The sequence below is a fragment of the Mixophyes fleayi genome, chromosome 12 (assembly GCF_038048845.1).
Source record: "Mixophyes fleayi isolate aMixFle1 chromosome 12, aMixFle1.hap1, whole genome shotgun sequence".
Classification (NCBI taxonomy): Eukaryota; Metazoa; Chordata; class Amphibia; order Anura; family Limnodynastidae; genus Mixophyes; species Mixophyes fleayi.
The window spans coordinates 3,390,740-3,404,989 of NC_134413.1; the positions used below are offsets into that span (position 1 = coordinate 3,390,740).

General features: G+C 41.6%; 1 protein-coding gene across 8 annotated transcripts in view; it reads right to left on the reverse strand.

The window, feature by feature from the left end:
- EML5 (EMAP like 5) overlaps window positions 1–14,250 on the reverse strand; it is a 106,272-nt gene that overhangs the window by 4,966 nt on the left and 87,056 nt on the right. For 2 of the 8 annotated variants that reach the window (XM_075193627.1, XM_075193626.1), the window contains exons 28-36: window positions 11,004–11,082; window positions 10,248–10,377; window positions 9,489–9,587; window positions 6,887–6,907; window positions 6,556–6,729; window positions 3,481–3,689; window positions 2,429–2,586; window positions 2,051–2,165; window positions 786–974 (exon numbers count right to left, since the gene is read on the reverse strand). In XM_075193627.1, coding sequence (XP_075049728.1) covers window positions 786–974; window positions 2,051–2,165; window positions 2,429–2,586; window positions 3,481–3,689; window positions 6,556–6,729; window positions 6,887–6,907; window positions 9,489–9,587; window positions 10,248–10,377; window positions 11,004–11,082 — 1,174 coding nt within the window. Of the gene's footprint in view, window positions 1–785; window positions 975–2,050; window positions 2,166–2,428; window positions 2,587–3,480; window positions 3,690–6,555; window positions 6,730–6,886; window positions 6,908–9,488; window positions 9,588–10,247; window positions 10,378–11,003; window positions 11,601–12,353; window positions 13,398–13,417; window positions 14,076–14,250 lie in introns of those variants that run through there. The other 6 variants (XM_075193628.1, XR_012680373.1, XM_075193629.1 and 3 more) reach the window with 6 other exon arrangements.

Consider the following 14,250-nt stretch of genomic DNA (forward strand, 5'->3'; position numbering starts at 1 on the left):
CTTCCCAGTTTATAGTTACTACAACCATGTGCCCCATCCACACCATCATAATTACAACATTTGTTGGCATTAGCCAACTAAATCCTCACTGCGTTGTACAGTTTTAAGATGTTGGTATGGAGCCATGACTTCTCCTAAAGGTCATGGTGCAGAAAGAGGAGATGGAGAAAGACTGCCCAACTTGGACAGATGACTGCTCTCCTTCCGCCAAAGGTAACTATTACGGAATGGTTTTTGAAAGGGTCAGTACATGCTTCAGATTCTGTTATTGGAGTTTTGTTAAATACAAAAAACAGTTGAACAATAAACTATATCTATGAACAAACCAGAGCACTCTCTCAGGTCCAAATGTCTGAGAAAACTATAAAAAGAGAATCCAAAAGTGAAGTAGAATATAGTGGTATGGAAGGGTTGGAATGTGTTCTTAAATATACAGGGCATCATTTGGGCCTTGGTAATACCATGTTCCAATGCAATGAAACGTGTGTTACACACTAAAGCAGCCAAAAAAACAAATTGCATTTGCATCCCTTGCAGTGATCACTGTGTGTCCAGACACACATTTGCTCCCATTATACGGATTTGCTCCCATCTAAATAGTCCCATAGGGAGGCAACTATACCCCAACTCTACCTGCCTGTATCCCTTAAATGACGAAGGAGAAATTAGTTATTGTTACTGTTCTGCCAAATGTGAGGAGGGGCAAGAAGTTTTTTTTTACCAAAGAGAAGCCCATGGACCCTCATCCGACCCTAGTAGTAGAAGTTGTAAAACGTCTGCTTTACCTTGTCCACGATATCCCACAACCGAACGGTCCCGTCCTCTGCGGCAGACAGAAAGAAGTCTCGGGTTGGATGGGTCGCCAGCCCCCAGATTGGTCCGTCCATGTGTCCGTTGATCAGAATGTTACAGGCGGCATTTTTCTCTCCCACCTCGATAATTTCAGCATTACGAGTTCCCACCAGGATCTTACCCTGAGGACAGATGCCAAAGAATCAGATGCAAGTTAATTTATGGGCAGAATAAGTATCGTCTCCTAATACATTTAATTCATGGACCTATTGAGTAACTTAGTGGTACTGCCAGTGCCTTGTGTAGCAATAAGTTACATTTCTTAACACAGCTTTATTATAGAAAGGAGAAGTGTTTTTTTTAAGGTGGACACTACGTTAATAACAACAATAATTCTATGTGTAGTTGCACCTAGTACAGGGGATGTAACACATGTAGATGCTGGACACCCGTTTGTCTGCTCTCTGTCACTTTGTTTTTGAAATTTAGAACCCCTCAATAACAAGAGCATTAATACCTATGAATATGACTGACGGGAGGGTTTTAGGAGGAATTAAAGGGATTATGGCTGTGAATGCAGACTTGGTAACACCTGTACAGAAGCTATGGAAATTCCTGCAAAATTTTTTATTATAAATATAACTCTTAATATTTATACGAGATAAACACAAAGGCAAACAATAGATTATAGGTTGTCGCCAACACAGGCGATAAGAGGCACTGGGTACAACCACTCACACAACAGGGAGTAAGTAAACACGGATTCACATACACAGCCTGGCAGGCAAGGGAGGTATTATTATTATTAATGTTTATTTGTAAGGTACCACAGTGCTCCATTACTTGGGAGAACAAATATTCAATTATACTTTAAAGTGAACTTCAGTTTCTGCCTCTCCCTATCACAGCTTTGCATAGCCCCCCTCAAAGGCCTTGTGCCCTAGGCTACAGCCTGGTCAGCCTATTGGATGATTGGGCCCTGCCTGTGGCCTACAGGGAAGTTACATAGAATGTGCATTGAATATTTTATGACAGGGAAGAGCTTCATACTGTCCAGGTACAGGACACGTAGAATATTCATTCCAGGGAGAACGAGAGGGTGCAGGAAGCATTTACAGATGGGGCTGCAGAGAGAAATCTTCTTTACACTTTAACATTAGGCCATCTAATATAAAGCCTGCAACCAGCATTGTACCTTGTTTATCCAATATGATTATGTAAAACAAACAAAGAAATAGGAGTGTTCAGCGTTACTAACCTTCCCCCTGCACACAGACCGCACACAGTCAGTCGTCTGACCCGTCTCTAGCCTGAAGGCCCGGCATCTCTTCAGCTCCTGATCCCAAAGCTTCACTGCGCCACCTTCCTTGGACCTGAGGGGGGGGGGAGGGGGAGTGATTATTACACACCGAGCTGGAAGTAATGTCATAATGTCACAGAGAAATTATTTAGTCCCAAAGTAAGACAAAGTTTGTGGCATCCATATGTACTGACCAAGTTACACAATGATGTACTGCACATATCAGAGTTTCTAATGGTATTTATCTATCAACAATCTGTAATAATTATCACAGACTCGGGAGTGTAGATTTTTAAAAAGACTCAGACTGGGCAAATTACGATTCTCAGGACTTACGGTCTTTCCTTCCCGCCAGTGACTATGAGCCCGTCCCTCAGAGTGGTATACATGGTAAACACCGGCCCGTTATGAGCTTTGGCCACGATCCGTGACAATATGTGATCCTTCCAAACGCAGACGTCCCCGCTGATTGTCCCTGTAAATGTCAGGTTCCCCTGAGCGAAGGAAGAACAGCGATGTGAGCGCAACATCCTGATACAGCGAGTGGTGGAGGAAGAACACAACTAGAACACGTTCAGTTCAACATCTGGGGGTAAATGTATCAAGCTGAGAGTTTGAAAAACCAATCAGATTCTAGTTATCATTTATTAAGTACATTCTACAAATGACAGCTAGAATCTGATGGGTTGCTATAGGCAACATCTCCACTTTTCAAACCTGCTGGAAAACTCTCAGCTTGATACATTTACTCCCAGATGTAGTCTTTATAAATAAATGGATGTTTTTATGACCAGATATTTATAATGACCACTTCAAGCTTTATCCTGCGGTCCTATGGTTGCAAAATAAATAAACAGGAGTATCAGATATGGCGAAGACGTATCTGACGTGATAGAAATAGCCGGAGACCTGGAAATTTTTGTTTCCTTTAATATTAAGGGCTAGATTTACTAAGCTGCGGGTTTGAAAAAGTGGGGATGTTGCCTATAGCAACCAATCAGATTCTAGCTTTCATTTATTTAGTACTTTCTACAAAATGACAGCTAGAATCTGATTGGTTGCCATAGGCAACATCCCCACTTTTTCAAACCCGCAGCTTAGTAAATCTAGCCCTAAGACTTGTGTCTGTACCCAAACCTGTTATATAAAGGTTATATATCCTAATACATTTATTGAGGTGTTGTCTTCATGTCTCTGAAATTAACAAGATAATACTCTAAAATTAAGAATGTTAGATGCTCCCTAAAATGAATATGGTGATTTTATAATTGGAGCGCTCCGAGACCCCTGGTAGCACAATCTGTGTAATATTATTAGTTATAGGATGAGATAATGCCCCTGTAGAACGGATGTAATTATCTCACATTGATTAGTAATAATTTACTCACTGCTCCAAAAGCCACGGCCAGCATGGTCTGCATCCTGGCGTCCTCGATAGAGCTCAGCATTCCCTTCTTACTGAGCAGAGCCCTCCCCGCCAACGTCCAAAACCGCACGTGCTTCACCCCCACCGACACAAACTGGGTGTCAGAGTCTGGCCGGAACTCAGCCACAAAGATACGCTGGTTGTGGCCGACTTTACTGGCAATTTTGGCACCTGGAACAGGTAAAGAAAATGAAATGTGTCAGTTTGTTGTATATATGCTCCTCTACAGTACATATATCACTCCTGCCTTGTTCATCTACAGTACATATATTACTCCTGCCTCACTCCTCTACAGTACATATATCACTCCTGCTTCGCTCCTCTACAGTACATATATCACTCCTGCCTCACTCCTCTACAGTACATATATTACTCCTGCCTCGCTCCTCTACAGTACATATATTACTCCTGCCTCGCTCCTCTACTGTACATATATTACTCCTGCCTCACTCCTCTACAGTACATATATTACTCCTGCCTCGCTCCTCTACAGTACATATATTACTCCTGCCTCACTCCTCTACAGTACATATATTACTCCTGCCTCGCTCCTCTACAGTACATATATCACTCCTGCCTCGCTCCTCTACAGTACATATATCACTCCTGCCTCACTCCTCTACAGTACATATATCACTCCTGCCTCGCTCCTCTACAGTACATATATTACTCCTGTCTCGCTCCTCTACAGTACATATATTACTCCTGCCTCACTCCTCTACAGTACATATATCACTCCTGTCTCGCTCCTCTACTGTACATATATCACTCCTGCCTCGCTCCTCTACTGTACATATATTACTCCTGCCTCGCTCCTCTACAGTACATATATCACTCCTGTCTCGCTCCTCTACTGTACATATATCACTCCTGCCTCGCTCCTCTACAGTACATATATCACTCCTGCCTTGTTCATCTACAGTACATATATTACTCCTGCCTCACTCCTCTACAGTACATATATTACTCCTGCCTCGCTCCTCTACAGTACATATATTACTCCTGCCTCGCTCCTCTACAGTACATATATCACTCCTGCCTCGCTCCTCTACAGTACATATATCACTCCTGCCTCGCTCACCTACAGTACATATATTACTCCTGCCTCGCTCCTCTACAGTACATATATATCTCCTGCCTCGCTCCTCTACAGTACATATATCACTCCTGCCTCACTCCTCTACAGTACATATATCACTCCTGCCTCGCTCCTCTACAGTACATATATCACTCCTGCCTCACTCCTCTACAGTACATATATCACTCCTGCCTCGCTCCTCTACAGTACATATATTACTCCTGCCTCACTCCTCTACAGTACATATATTACTCCTGTCTCGCTCCTCTACTGTACATATATCACTCCTGCCTCGCTCCTCTACAGTACATATATCACTCCTGCCTTGTTCATCTACAGTACATATATTACTCCTGCCTCACTCCTCTACAGTACATATATTACTCCTGTCTCGCTCCTCTACTGTACATATATCACTCCTGCCTCACTCTACTACAGTACATATATTACTCCTGCCTCGCTCCTCTACAGTACATATATCACTCCTGCCTCGCTCCTCTACAGTACATATATCACACCTGCCTCGCTCCTCTACAGTACATATATCACTCCTGCCTCGCTCCTCTACAGTACATTTATCACTCCTGCCTCGCTCCTCTACTGTACATATATTACTCCTGCCTCGCTCCTCTACAGTACATATATTACTCCTGCCTCACTCTACTACAGTACATATATCACTCCTGCCTCGCTCACCTACAGTACATATATCACTCCTGCCTCGCTCACCTACAGTACATATATCACTCCTGCCTCGCTCCTCTACAGTACATATATTACTCCTGCCTCGCTCCTCTACAGTACATATATTACTCCTGCCTCGCTCCTCTACTGTACATATATTACTCCTGCCTCACTCTACTACAGTACATATATTACTCCTGCCTCGCTCCTCTACAGTACATATATTACTCCTGCCTCGCTCCTCTACAGTACATATATCACTCCTGCCTCGCTCCTCTACAGTACATATATCACTCCTGCCTCGCTCACCTACAGTACATATATTACTCCTGCCTCGCTCCTCTACAGTACATATATATCTCCTGCCTCGCTCCTCTACAGTACATATATCACTCCTGCCTCACTCCTCTACAGTACATATATCACTCCTGCCTCGCTCCTCTACAGTACATATATCACTCCTGCCTCGCTCCTCTACAGTACATATATCACTCCTGCCTTGCTCACCTACAGTACATATATCACTCCTGCCTCGCTCCCCTACAGTACATATATCACTCCTGCCTCGCTCCTCTACAGTACATATATTACTCCTGCCTCACTCTACTACAGTACATACATTACACCTGCCTCGCTCACCTACAGTACATATATTACTCCTGCCTCACTCTACTACAGTACATACATTACACCTGCCTCGCTCACCTACAGTACATATATCACTCCTGCCTCGCTCCTCTACAGTACATATATTACACCTGCCTCGCTCACCTACAGTACATATATCACTCCTGCCTCGCTCCTCTACAGTACATATATCACTCCTGCCTCGCTCCTCTACAGTACATATATCACTCCTGCCTCGCTCACCTACAGTACATATATCACTCCTGCCTCGCTCCTCTACAGTACATATATTACTCCTGCCTCGCTCCTCTACAGTACATATATTACTCCTGCCTCGCTCCTCTACAGTACATATATTACTCCTGCCTCGCTCCTCTACAGTACATATATTACTCCTGCCTCGCTCCTCTACAGTACATATATTACTCCTGCCTCACTCTACTACAGTACATACATTACACCTGCCTCGCTCACCTACAGTACATATATCACTCCTGCCTCGCTCCTCTACAGTACATATATTACTCCATATCTCCTGCCTCGCTCCTCTACAGTACATATATCACTCCTGCCTCACTCCTCTACAGTACATATATCACTCCTGCCTCGCTCCTCTACAGTACAGTTCCGCCCCTTTCCCTCCATTACCTTCCTGCCACTTCCATATGGTGATGGTGTGTTCTGCGTCCAGGCCCACAGACAGGAGCAGTTTGCCGGTGGCGCTGAAACTGACGGAGCACACCCCCTTAGAGTGATAACAGCGCAGTATGGAGAGCGTCTGTTTGCTCATCGCATCCCACACGTGAATAGAGGGGGCCGAGGCTGCGGGATACAGAAAGAGGGATGTAGAACCCGGTCACATGACATAACCTGGAACGTCAGGGCGTGCGGGAATCTATGGATTATGTCTCAATTATTATTATCAACTATAAACATTTATCAGGATGAAATCATTTCATTAATAACTCTTATTACTCACCAGACATATCGGCTGCGTCGCCTGCAATATATAAAACACATGTTATACCAAGGATAGTTAACGATTTAACTGCTGTACGAGATTCTACATATTCACTGATTAGATTCTCTGTCAAACTGCAGCCAGCACCATAAGGATCTATACGTTGCAGCTTGCTTTTATTAACTAACAGTAGCCATTCCCTTATACACCATACATACCTACGAAGACGTTAGAATAAATAAGTTTCCTAACTCAATTTTTAAAGGACCATTAAATCTAATACACAAGTTGCCTTAGATAAAGAACTATGAGATTTCACATATATATTTGCAACACTTTCCACACATGACAGTCTGAGATGTTTGAATTAGTATTTTGCTGACTGCGGCAGAGTGCAAGCTATTAGTCTCAGGTATTAGCCACTTACCTGCAAAATGTAGTGCATATTATATATATATATATATATATATATATATATATATATATATATATATATATATCTATCTACACACATACTGTACACACACATACAGCATATTCAGAACTGATAAGCTTGTAACATAGGTACATACATATTTCTTGATTATTTTATATAAGACAACTTGGATTTTAGATTTAATGGTGCTAGAGATTAAAGATATGTGTGATAACTAGTGTCATTAATTATAATAATATCAAACAACAGGAGATTGATAATGTCTCCTTACATTCATAATTATTACAATCCACTTATCTCAAAGACTGACATCATTCACTGGAAACATTCTATCAACTTTATCAAGATCCAGTTATAGATCAACGAGCGGATACACAAAATGTGCAACTACCCACATTCTTCTGTGTACAATCGGTACAACGGGGGTATATTGTGCAGTCTGTGCTCACTAACCCCCTGCATATACCACCATAAACATTACAGACACAGGGCAGGCTTTTCATTGTCCTGGAATCTGTTCTGAGAAGCTGATAGTTTAATATAAGGACAGATATAGGACAGATATAGGACAGAGAGGTGTATCTACATTTGTTTTTCTCTTCTGTGTTTCCCTCAAAGCTTGCAATCTTTGTACTCTTATTGGTTTTCTTCTTTTTTTTTTAAAATGTATTTTAAAATATTACTTTGTAGTTGGAAGTATTTCTATTGGTACTTTAATACAATATTAATATTCTGTAGTACTATACATTGCATTAATCAGTTCTAGAGAATGAATACTCAGACAGATAATAAGTAAATTGTGTTGTATGATGAGGACCGCATACACAGATGTACATCTTGTGCTATGTATGCACTTCTGGTACAATTGTTGGGGGGTGAATACTACTATGTAAGACCTGAGTTAAGTTGGTCATCTGGAATCTCAGATTCTGGATCTTTTGCTGGGAAGACTGAAGTCCAACAGCAACACAGAGAGGAGGTCGCTGTACAAATTATTTTATAAAATCCTGTTTTATAGTTTATCATTTAAGAGATTAGTGGAGACTGCAGGTTATGGAAAATATCAGTTATATATAGAACGGAAGAAGCACTATCAATGTTACTGCGGTGAGAGATAGATAAGGTGAAATAACTGGAACAAACTATAAAGCATTGCTGGGTGTGTCCACATAACAACTTTCCACGCTCGCTGTTATTCCACATAGATTATATGTTCCCTAGTGAGGCAGAAAAGTCTCTGTTGTCAAATACTGAACCCAGCCTATTGCAAAGCTCACAATTAACCCGTTACAATGTGTCAAATGTAAAAGAAGATATTCTGAGCAAGCAATAATTTGCAATTGAACAGATTTCAGCCTATTTATTTTCTGTGCTGGTGTAGATATTACCAGTTTACTCCTATGAAAGTGCAATGGCTGCCTAGACTCAGTTGTCCTATTCTACAAAGCGCACACAGACTACAGCGTTTGCAAGCAGGGAGAAAATCAAAAGTCTGACCTCAGACCACAGAACCACCTCACTCATTAATTATAAACATTTCAGTTTGTCTCCTATATTACCACTTGGTTTAGCCGAACTTATACTGTAAAGTAATCAATAGATTGAGGGGACTGTCACTGGTTCCTAGTGACTGGATAGGCTGCACTCTCAGTGATGTCACTGGTACCTAGTGACTGGATAGGCTGCACTCTCAGTGATGTCACTGGTTCCTAGTGACTGGATAGACTGCACTCTCAGTGATGTCACTGGTTCCTAGTGACTGGATAGGCTGCATTCTCAGTGATGTCACTGGTTCCTAGTGACTGGATAGGCTGCACTCTCAGTGATGTCACTGGTTCCTAGTGACTGGATAGGCTGCATTCTCAGTGATGTCACTGGTTCCTAATGAATGGATAGGCTGCACTCTCAGTGATGTCATTGGTTCCTAGTGACTGGATAGGCTACATTCTCATATTGGTTAAGCTCATTGTGTACATGTGCAGTTTTATTTCACATATTGGATTGCTAGTTATCTCATTCCTCCAGTGATAGAAATAAGCTCCATTAGAGTATCACTTTTTATAACATTTAATGACCCTCAGGAGGAAGCACTCACAGTACCAGTTATTATGGATATTGTGTATGGCGGCAGTGTGATTTGGGGTGCAGTGCAGTGTGTAGATCGTGCTTTACATACAAACATACCTACTTGGCCAGTTGCCACTATGTTGATGAACTTTGGATGCTGGTTGATGGTCAGGCACAATATGTCATCGGTGTGTTCTTGGTAAAAACTCTGAGATCCTGTAAAATTAAAAAAGATTAATAGGGAGAAATGTTTTCCCTACAAAAGGTTACACAACATGCTTTTGCGATATCCGTGCCTACACATTTTTAATGGGGAAGAAATGTTTCTGGATAACAAATTCCGGCTTGTAGGCACTGCTGCAGTAATATTACTGGCCACATGATGGCACTCTCTTATTTTAAACACTATATTTGTTTATTTACTCCACACCTTGGTGGGACCAACATACTGGCGGCCCACACTCATTAGGACCCTCTATTCCTTAGCAGCACATGCAGGGGTAAGCTGTGTGCGTCTGCATGGTGGGGCGACTACAGAACTGGTACAAATCTTGTGAGAATCTAGGAACACTCCTGTTCTGAATGTTCTGAATGGTCAGGCAGATCCCATGATGTGATATTTCTATAATTACTTCCGACCAGTGCGGTTCTCCCCTTAGAGAACACAAATAGCTGCAGGGTGTGTACAAGTGACCGTGTTCATCCAGCAGAAGTTGAATAAAGCTTTGTACAGTCAGTGGACTGAATGATGCAGACGTATCCTAGAGCTTTGCTTTATTAAACATGACTCTGGTTTTATTATATTAGTAAATGCTGAAAGCCGGCAACTCCAGAGGAGAATTCACCATCAGGCTGTTTAGAGCAACGTTCTGTTACCTGTGGCGACATTATACAGGATCCCGACAGAGGCAGCGTGGTACAGGATATCGGCACCTTCATTCAGATAGTGCACATTATTTCGGCAATCTTTACCCCGATACCCGAACACCAGCTCCAGCACCAGATCCTGCAGGTGGACATAATGTCACTGTTTAATTTTACTTCTGCAAAATCCAATAGAGAGAGAGACCCCATCCCCTCCAACCCTCTTCCATATATATATATATATATATATATATATATATATATATATATATATATATATATATATATATATATATATATATATATATATATATATATATATATATATAAAAACTAAATATGCCCATATTGCCCTCTTTCACTCCTCTACAGCGGTTTGACATATTTGAAGGGGGATGTTTTTCTTGCAGAGCAGACACAATGTGACTGACAGCTTGGTAAACTTGCTCTGCAGAAATGCACTGTAAGGATTGGTTGATCAGTTCATCACTAAACAATATATTTTAGCTTCATGGTTCAGTGGTTCCTTAAGCTCTGAGATGCTAACAGGCTTCTCTTTTACAATCTCCTACACAGTAGATGGAAAACCATCGGCTCCCCAAACTTCTCATTCTTTACACTAATTCCCACAGGTCTTCCTTCTACACCGGCCTTACCACAAAAATCATGGTGTACAGCGCTACACTTCCTGTGGACAATGTATACAAGAAAAGGAGCTCAAGGACCCCTCCTCCCCCCCCCCCAAGATTACAGGATGAGGAGTCTTACCTCAATGGGTCTTTTCTTTTTCCCCACGTTGTTAGTCTGGAGTTTCTCAGGCTGCGGCAGTGCCCTACTAACGGGAGGTCTGCAACAGAGAACTGAATAAGAAAAGGCCAGTCCGTCACCCAGTTACACACAAGAGCAAGAGATCTGCAGAACGACTGGAAAGGGGCACAGCACAGATTCATATACGGAACAGAATGGATGTAGGGTATATAACCGATCCCCTGCAAGCTGCGTGGACTAGACTGGTCTGCAGATCCCCAAACTGCCCACTAGGAGGCACTTATCAAATGAACGGTCAATACGGCAACAACTCAGCCATGGTTTCCACAATCAGAACAGTGAGGATGGGATAGGTATATTGATGACATTCAGATGTGAATACGCTCTGCGGATGGCTCACGGATGATGATGGCGGAACATGGAGAGAAATACAATTACCTGGAACCTCTACACAGCAGCAGATAAGAGAAAGATAAGTATTACACACACAAGGACAGCTAGAGATGAAGGCTCAGAGAAGAACAGAAATATGGCGGTCTATCCAAGAAGACAAATCACTATTGACGATCTTTATTCCAGCAGACAAACTCGGTGAGGCTTTTGTTGTCGAGAAAAACAAAATGTATCTGGTTGACCGAACAATGTTACAGAGGAAGCGTATTTTTAAAAACAGCTATCTATTAGGGATAATGTAGACGATCGTCATTTCAAGTTATTAGACCTGTGTCTTATTAAGCCACGTGTAGAGGGACACAGGAATGTGTAGTTCCGGTCTGTTTCTTTGCTCCAGGAATAATCTGGTACCGGTTGGCAAAAGGGACAAAACTACACAGTCCAGTGTCCTGTTACACACATGGTACATGCAGATCCCATGTATTTATCTCACGGTCATCTGCATGATCCATGTGGGGGGTCTGCCTCTTTTTAAGTAGCATTGAACAGAGCAGAGTGACAATTAGAGAGCAATTTTAAAAAGGGATAATTAGTCCAATTGTCAGTGTGATTGTACAACGACCCCAAGTGTCAGTGTGCTGCTGTACTAAGCCTGCGTCAGATACAATGCATTTCATATCTAAGTCAGGGAACCCCAAAACCAAGTTCTTCGGGCTGCATCAAACCACAAGTTGTACAGTTCTGGATTAAAGCCGCTTTCATAAATGCCTCCAATCTTTTTATTAAGTTAATTAAGAAAGTATGAAGATTTTAGTGCACAATAAGCCATGTATGAAGCCCTCTGTAGTGTAATGAGCTATTTAGTGAATTACATTTAAGGCTTCTAATGTTCAGTTTCGTTTTTGGGTGTTTATAGTGTTTATTAAACTCTGTTTTAGGTTTTACAAATACGGGGGAAAGTGTTTTTTCAGTGTTTACAAATAAACAAATCCTAAAAAAGTGAAAGTAAAACTAATTTAATAAAATTAATTTGGTTCTTATCTTGTTTTTATTTTCAACAAGGAAAGAGGGGAGTGTGTCTGGGGACAGTGTGAGGGTCCCCTGAATTCTGCAGGGTTACACTGAATGTAAATCAGATTTTGGGTTGTCAGTGGATTTTTTCCTGGCTTTTTTGATTGCAATTAAAAAACCGTGATCCCTAATGATCCTCATCTCTCCATAGTGAATAGGTGTCAAATAATCTGGACAAAGTTGATCTGTGAGAACAGAGGGGTTTAGATAAGTAGGGATGGATGTAGAAGTAGTAAAATAGGAATGTTCTCATTAACAGCTGTCCAATGTATCAATAAAGAGATTTACAGATGTATCTTCAGGAAACGTCTCTCTCCGGACAGCGTTTGTCCGCTGAGCTGTGAAGTGTTTTTCCTGCAGGCGGTTCTTACACATTCCCGCGGTATTTCAGTCATTATAAAATGCAAATCAGCCTTGTGATGAGGTTTGTAAGAAAATACCATTAAATGAACATCTGCTGCTGATCTGAGTCTGCATTTGTCGGGGGAGGATTGGAAGTAGAATTTATTTAAAGGGAGAGATCCTGAAATATATTTAGGGGTTGTGATTAGAATTTCTGCCTTTGTTGTTTTGTGACGTCCTGCAGCCTATTTCTATAAAATGCAATTTGTTTATATGATGTCAGCATCTGCGGGCGGTTTGCAAATTTCTGCATCTCCTCATGGGAGGGTTTCAGAGTTTCTATATAAATGTGGGGCTGGGAGAACTTGCCCTTGAAGAGCCCATATGCAAAAACAAGATTGTTTACAGGGGCAGTTCCAAAAAACAAAATATGGTCGTGCTCCTATGTCTGCACCAGGTGGATAAAAAAGAGCTTTTGTGCGAATAGGGAAGTATTGCAGAAATGACTCTCCAGTCAGTCCACCCCCATAAGACCCCCATCAGAGAGTGGAAAGGACAATGGAGGTACCTTACCTGACTACGCCCTGCCTTCAATGAAGCAAGGACAGAAGACGAGAAAGATCAGTGCGTTATGATCTCAACAAAAGACACAAAAGTTCACGAAATACAGAACTCCGGGAACAAACTTTAGAACGTTATTAACATATTCTCTCTGAAGACATAACAAGCGGTAATAAAGAGGAATACGTATTGTTGAGTTATACTGGAAATATAGAAAATAATTCTGCAGTTAGTTAAAGATTTAAAGTTTCATCTGTCTTTGTTTCCTAACAATGCCTATTGACTCCTGTACGACAGAGATCTCCAACACCTTAGGGTATATACACACAGACAATCTCATCCACCCTTCTAGCTTTCCATCGTTCTAGCGTTCCTGAGAGGGAAGACAGAGGTGGCAGAGATCACAGGGATCAATCATCCCAGTGTAGTAACACAATACGGAGCACTTATTCGTGAACACGGACACAGGACAGAAAAGAGCATCTTTGTTCATCCTCCATCATCTCTACAGGGATTGATGACCCCTGTTAGCCTCCATCTCCTCTCCCCTTGTGGAATTCACTTTACCATTGTCTCCAGCTGTACAAGAACTTCTGGTCTTTGAACATTTTGTTGTTCTGCTCAAATTTTATTCTGAGACGTTATATATATTTCCTGTGGGTCCATTAATGCTCCGTGATCCAGTATAACTGAAACATTCTACTCCTGTTGTGTTTAATAGCAAAGGGGACACTAATGAGGTTAAACAATAATTAATATGTTAATTTGTTGCTTATTGAAATGAGGTCACCATTTATAGTTACACAGCTACAATTTGTGAATCTGGAAATCTTTCTTTAATATTATGCGAGATGGTTCCTAATTGCCCCTGTCCTGCCTG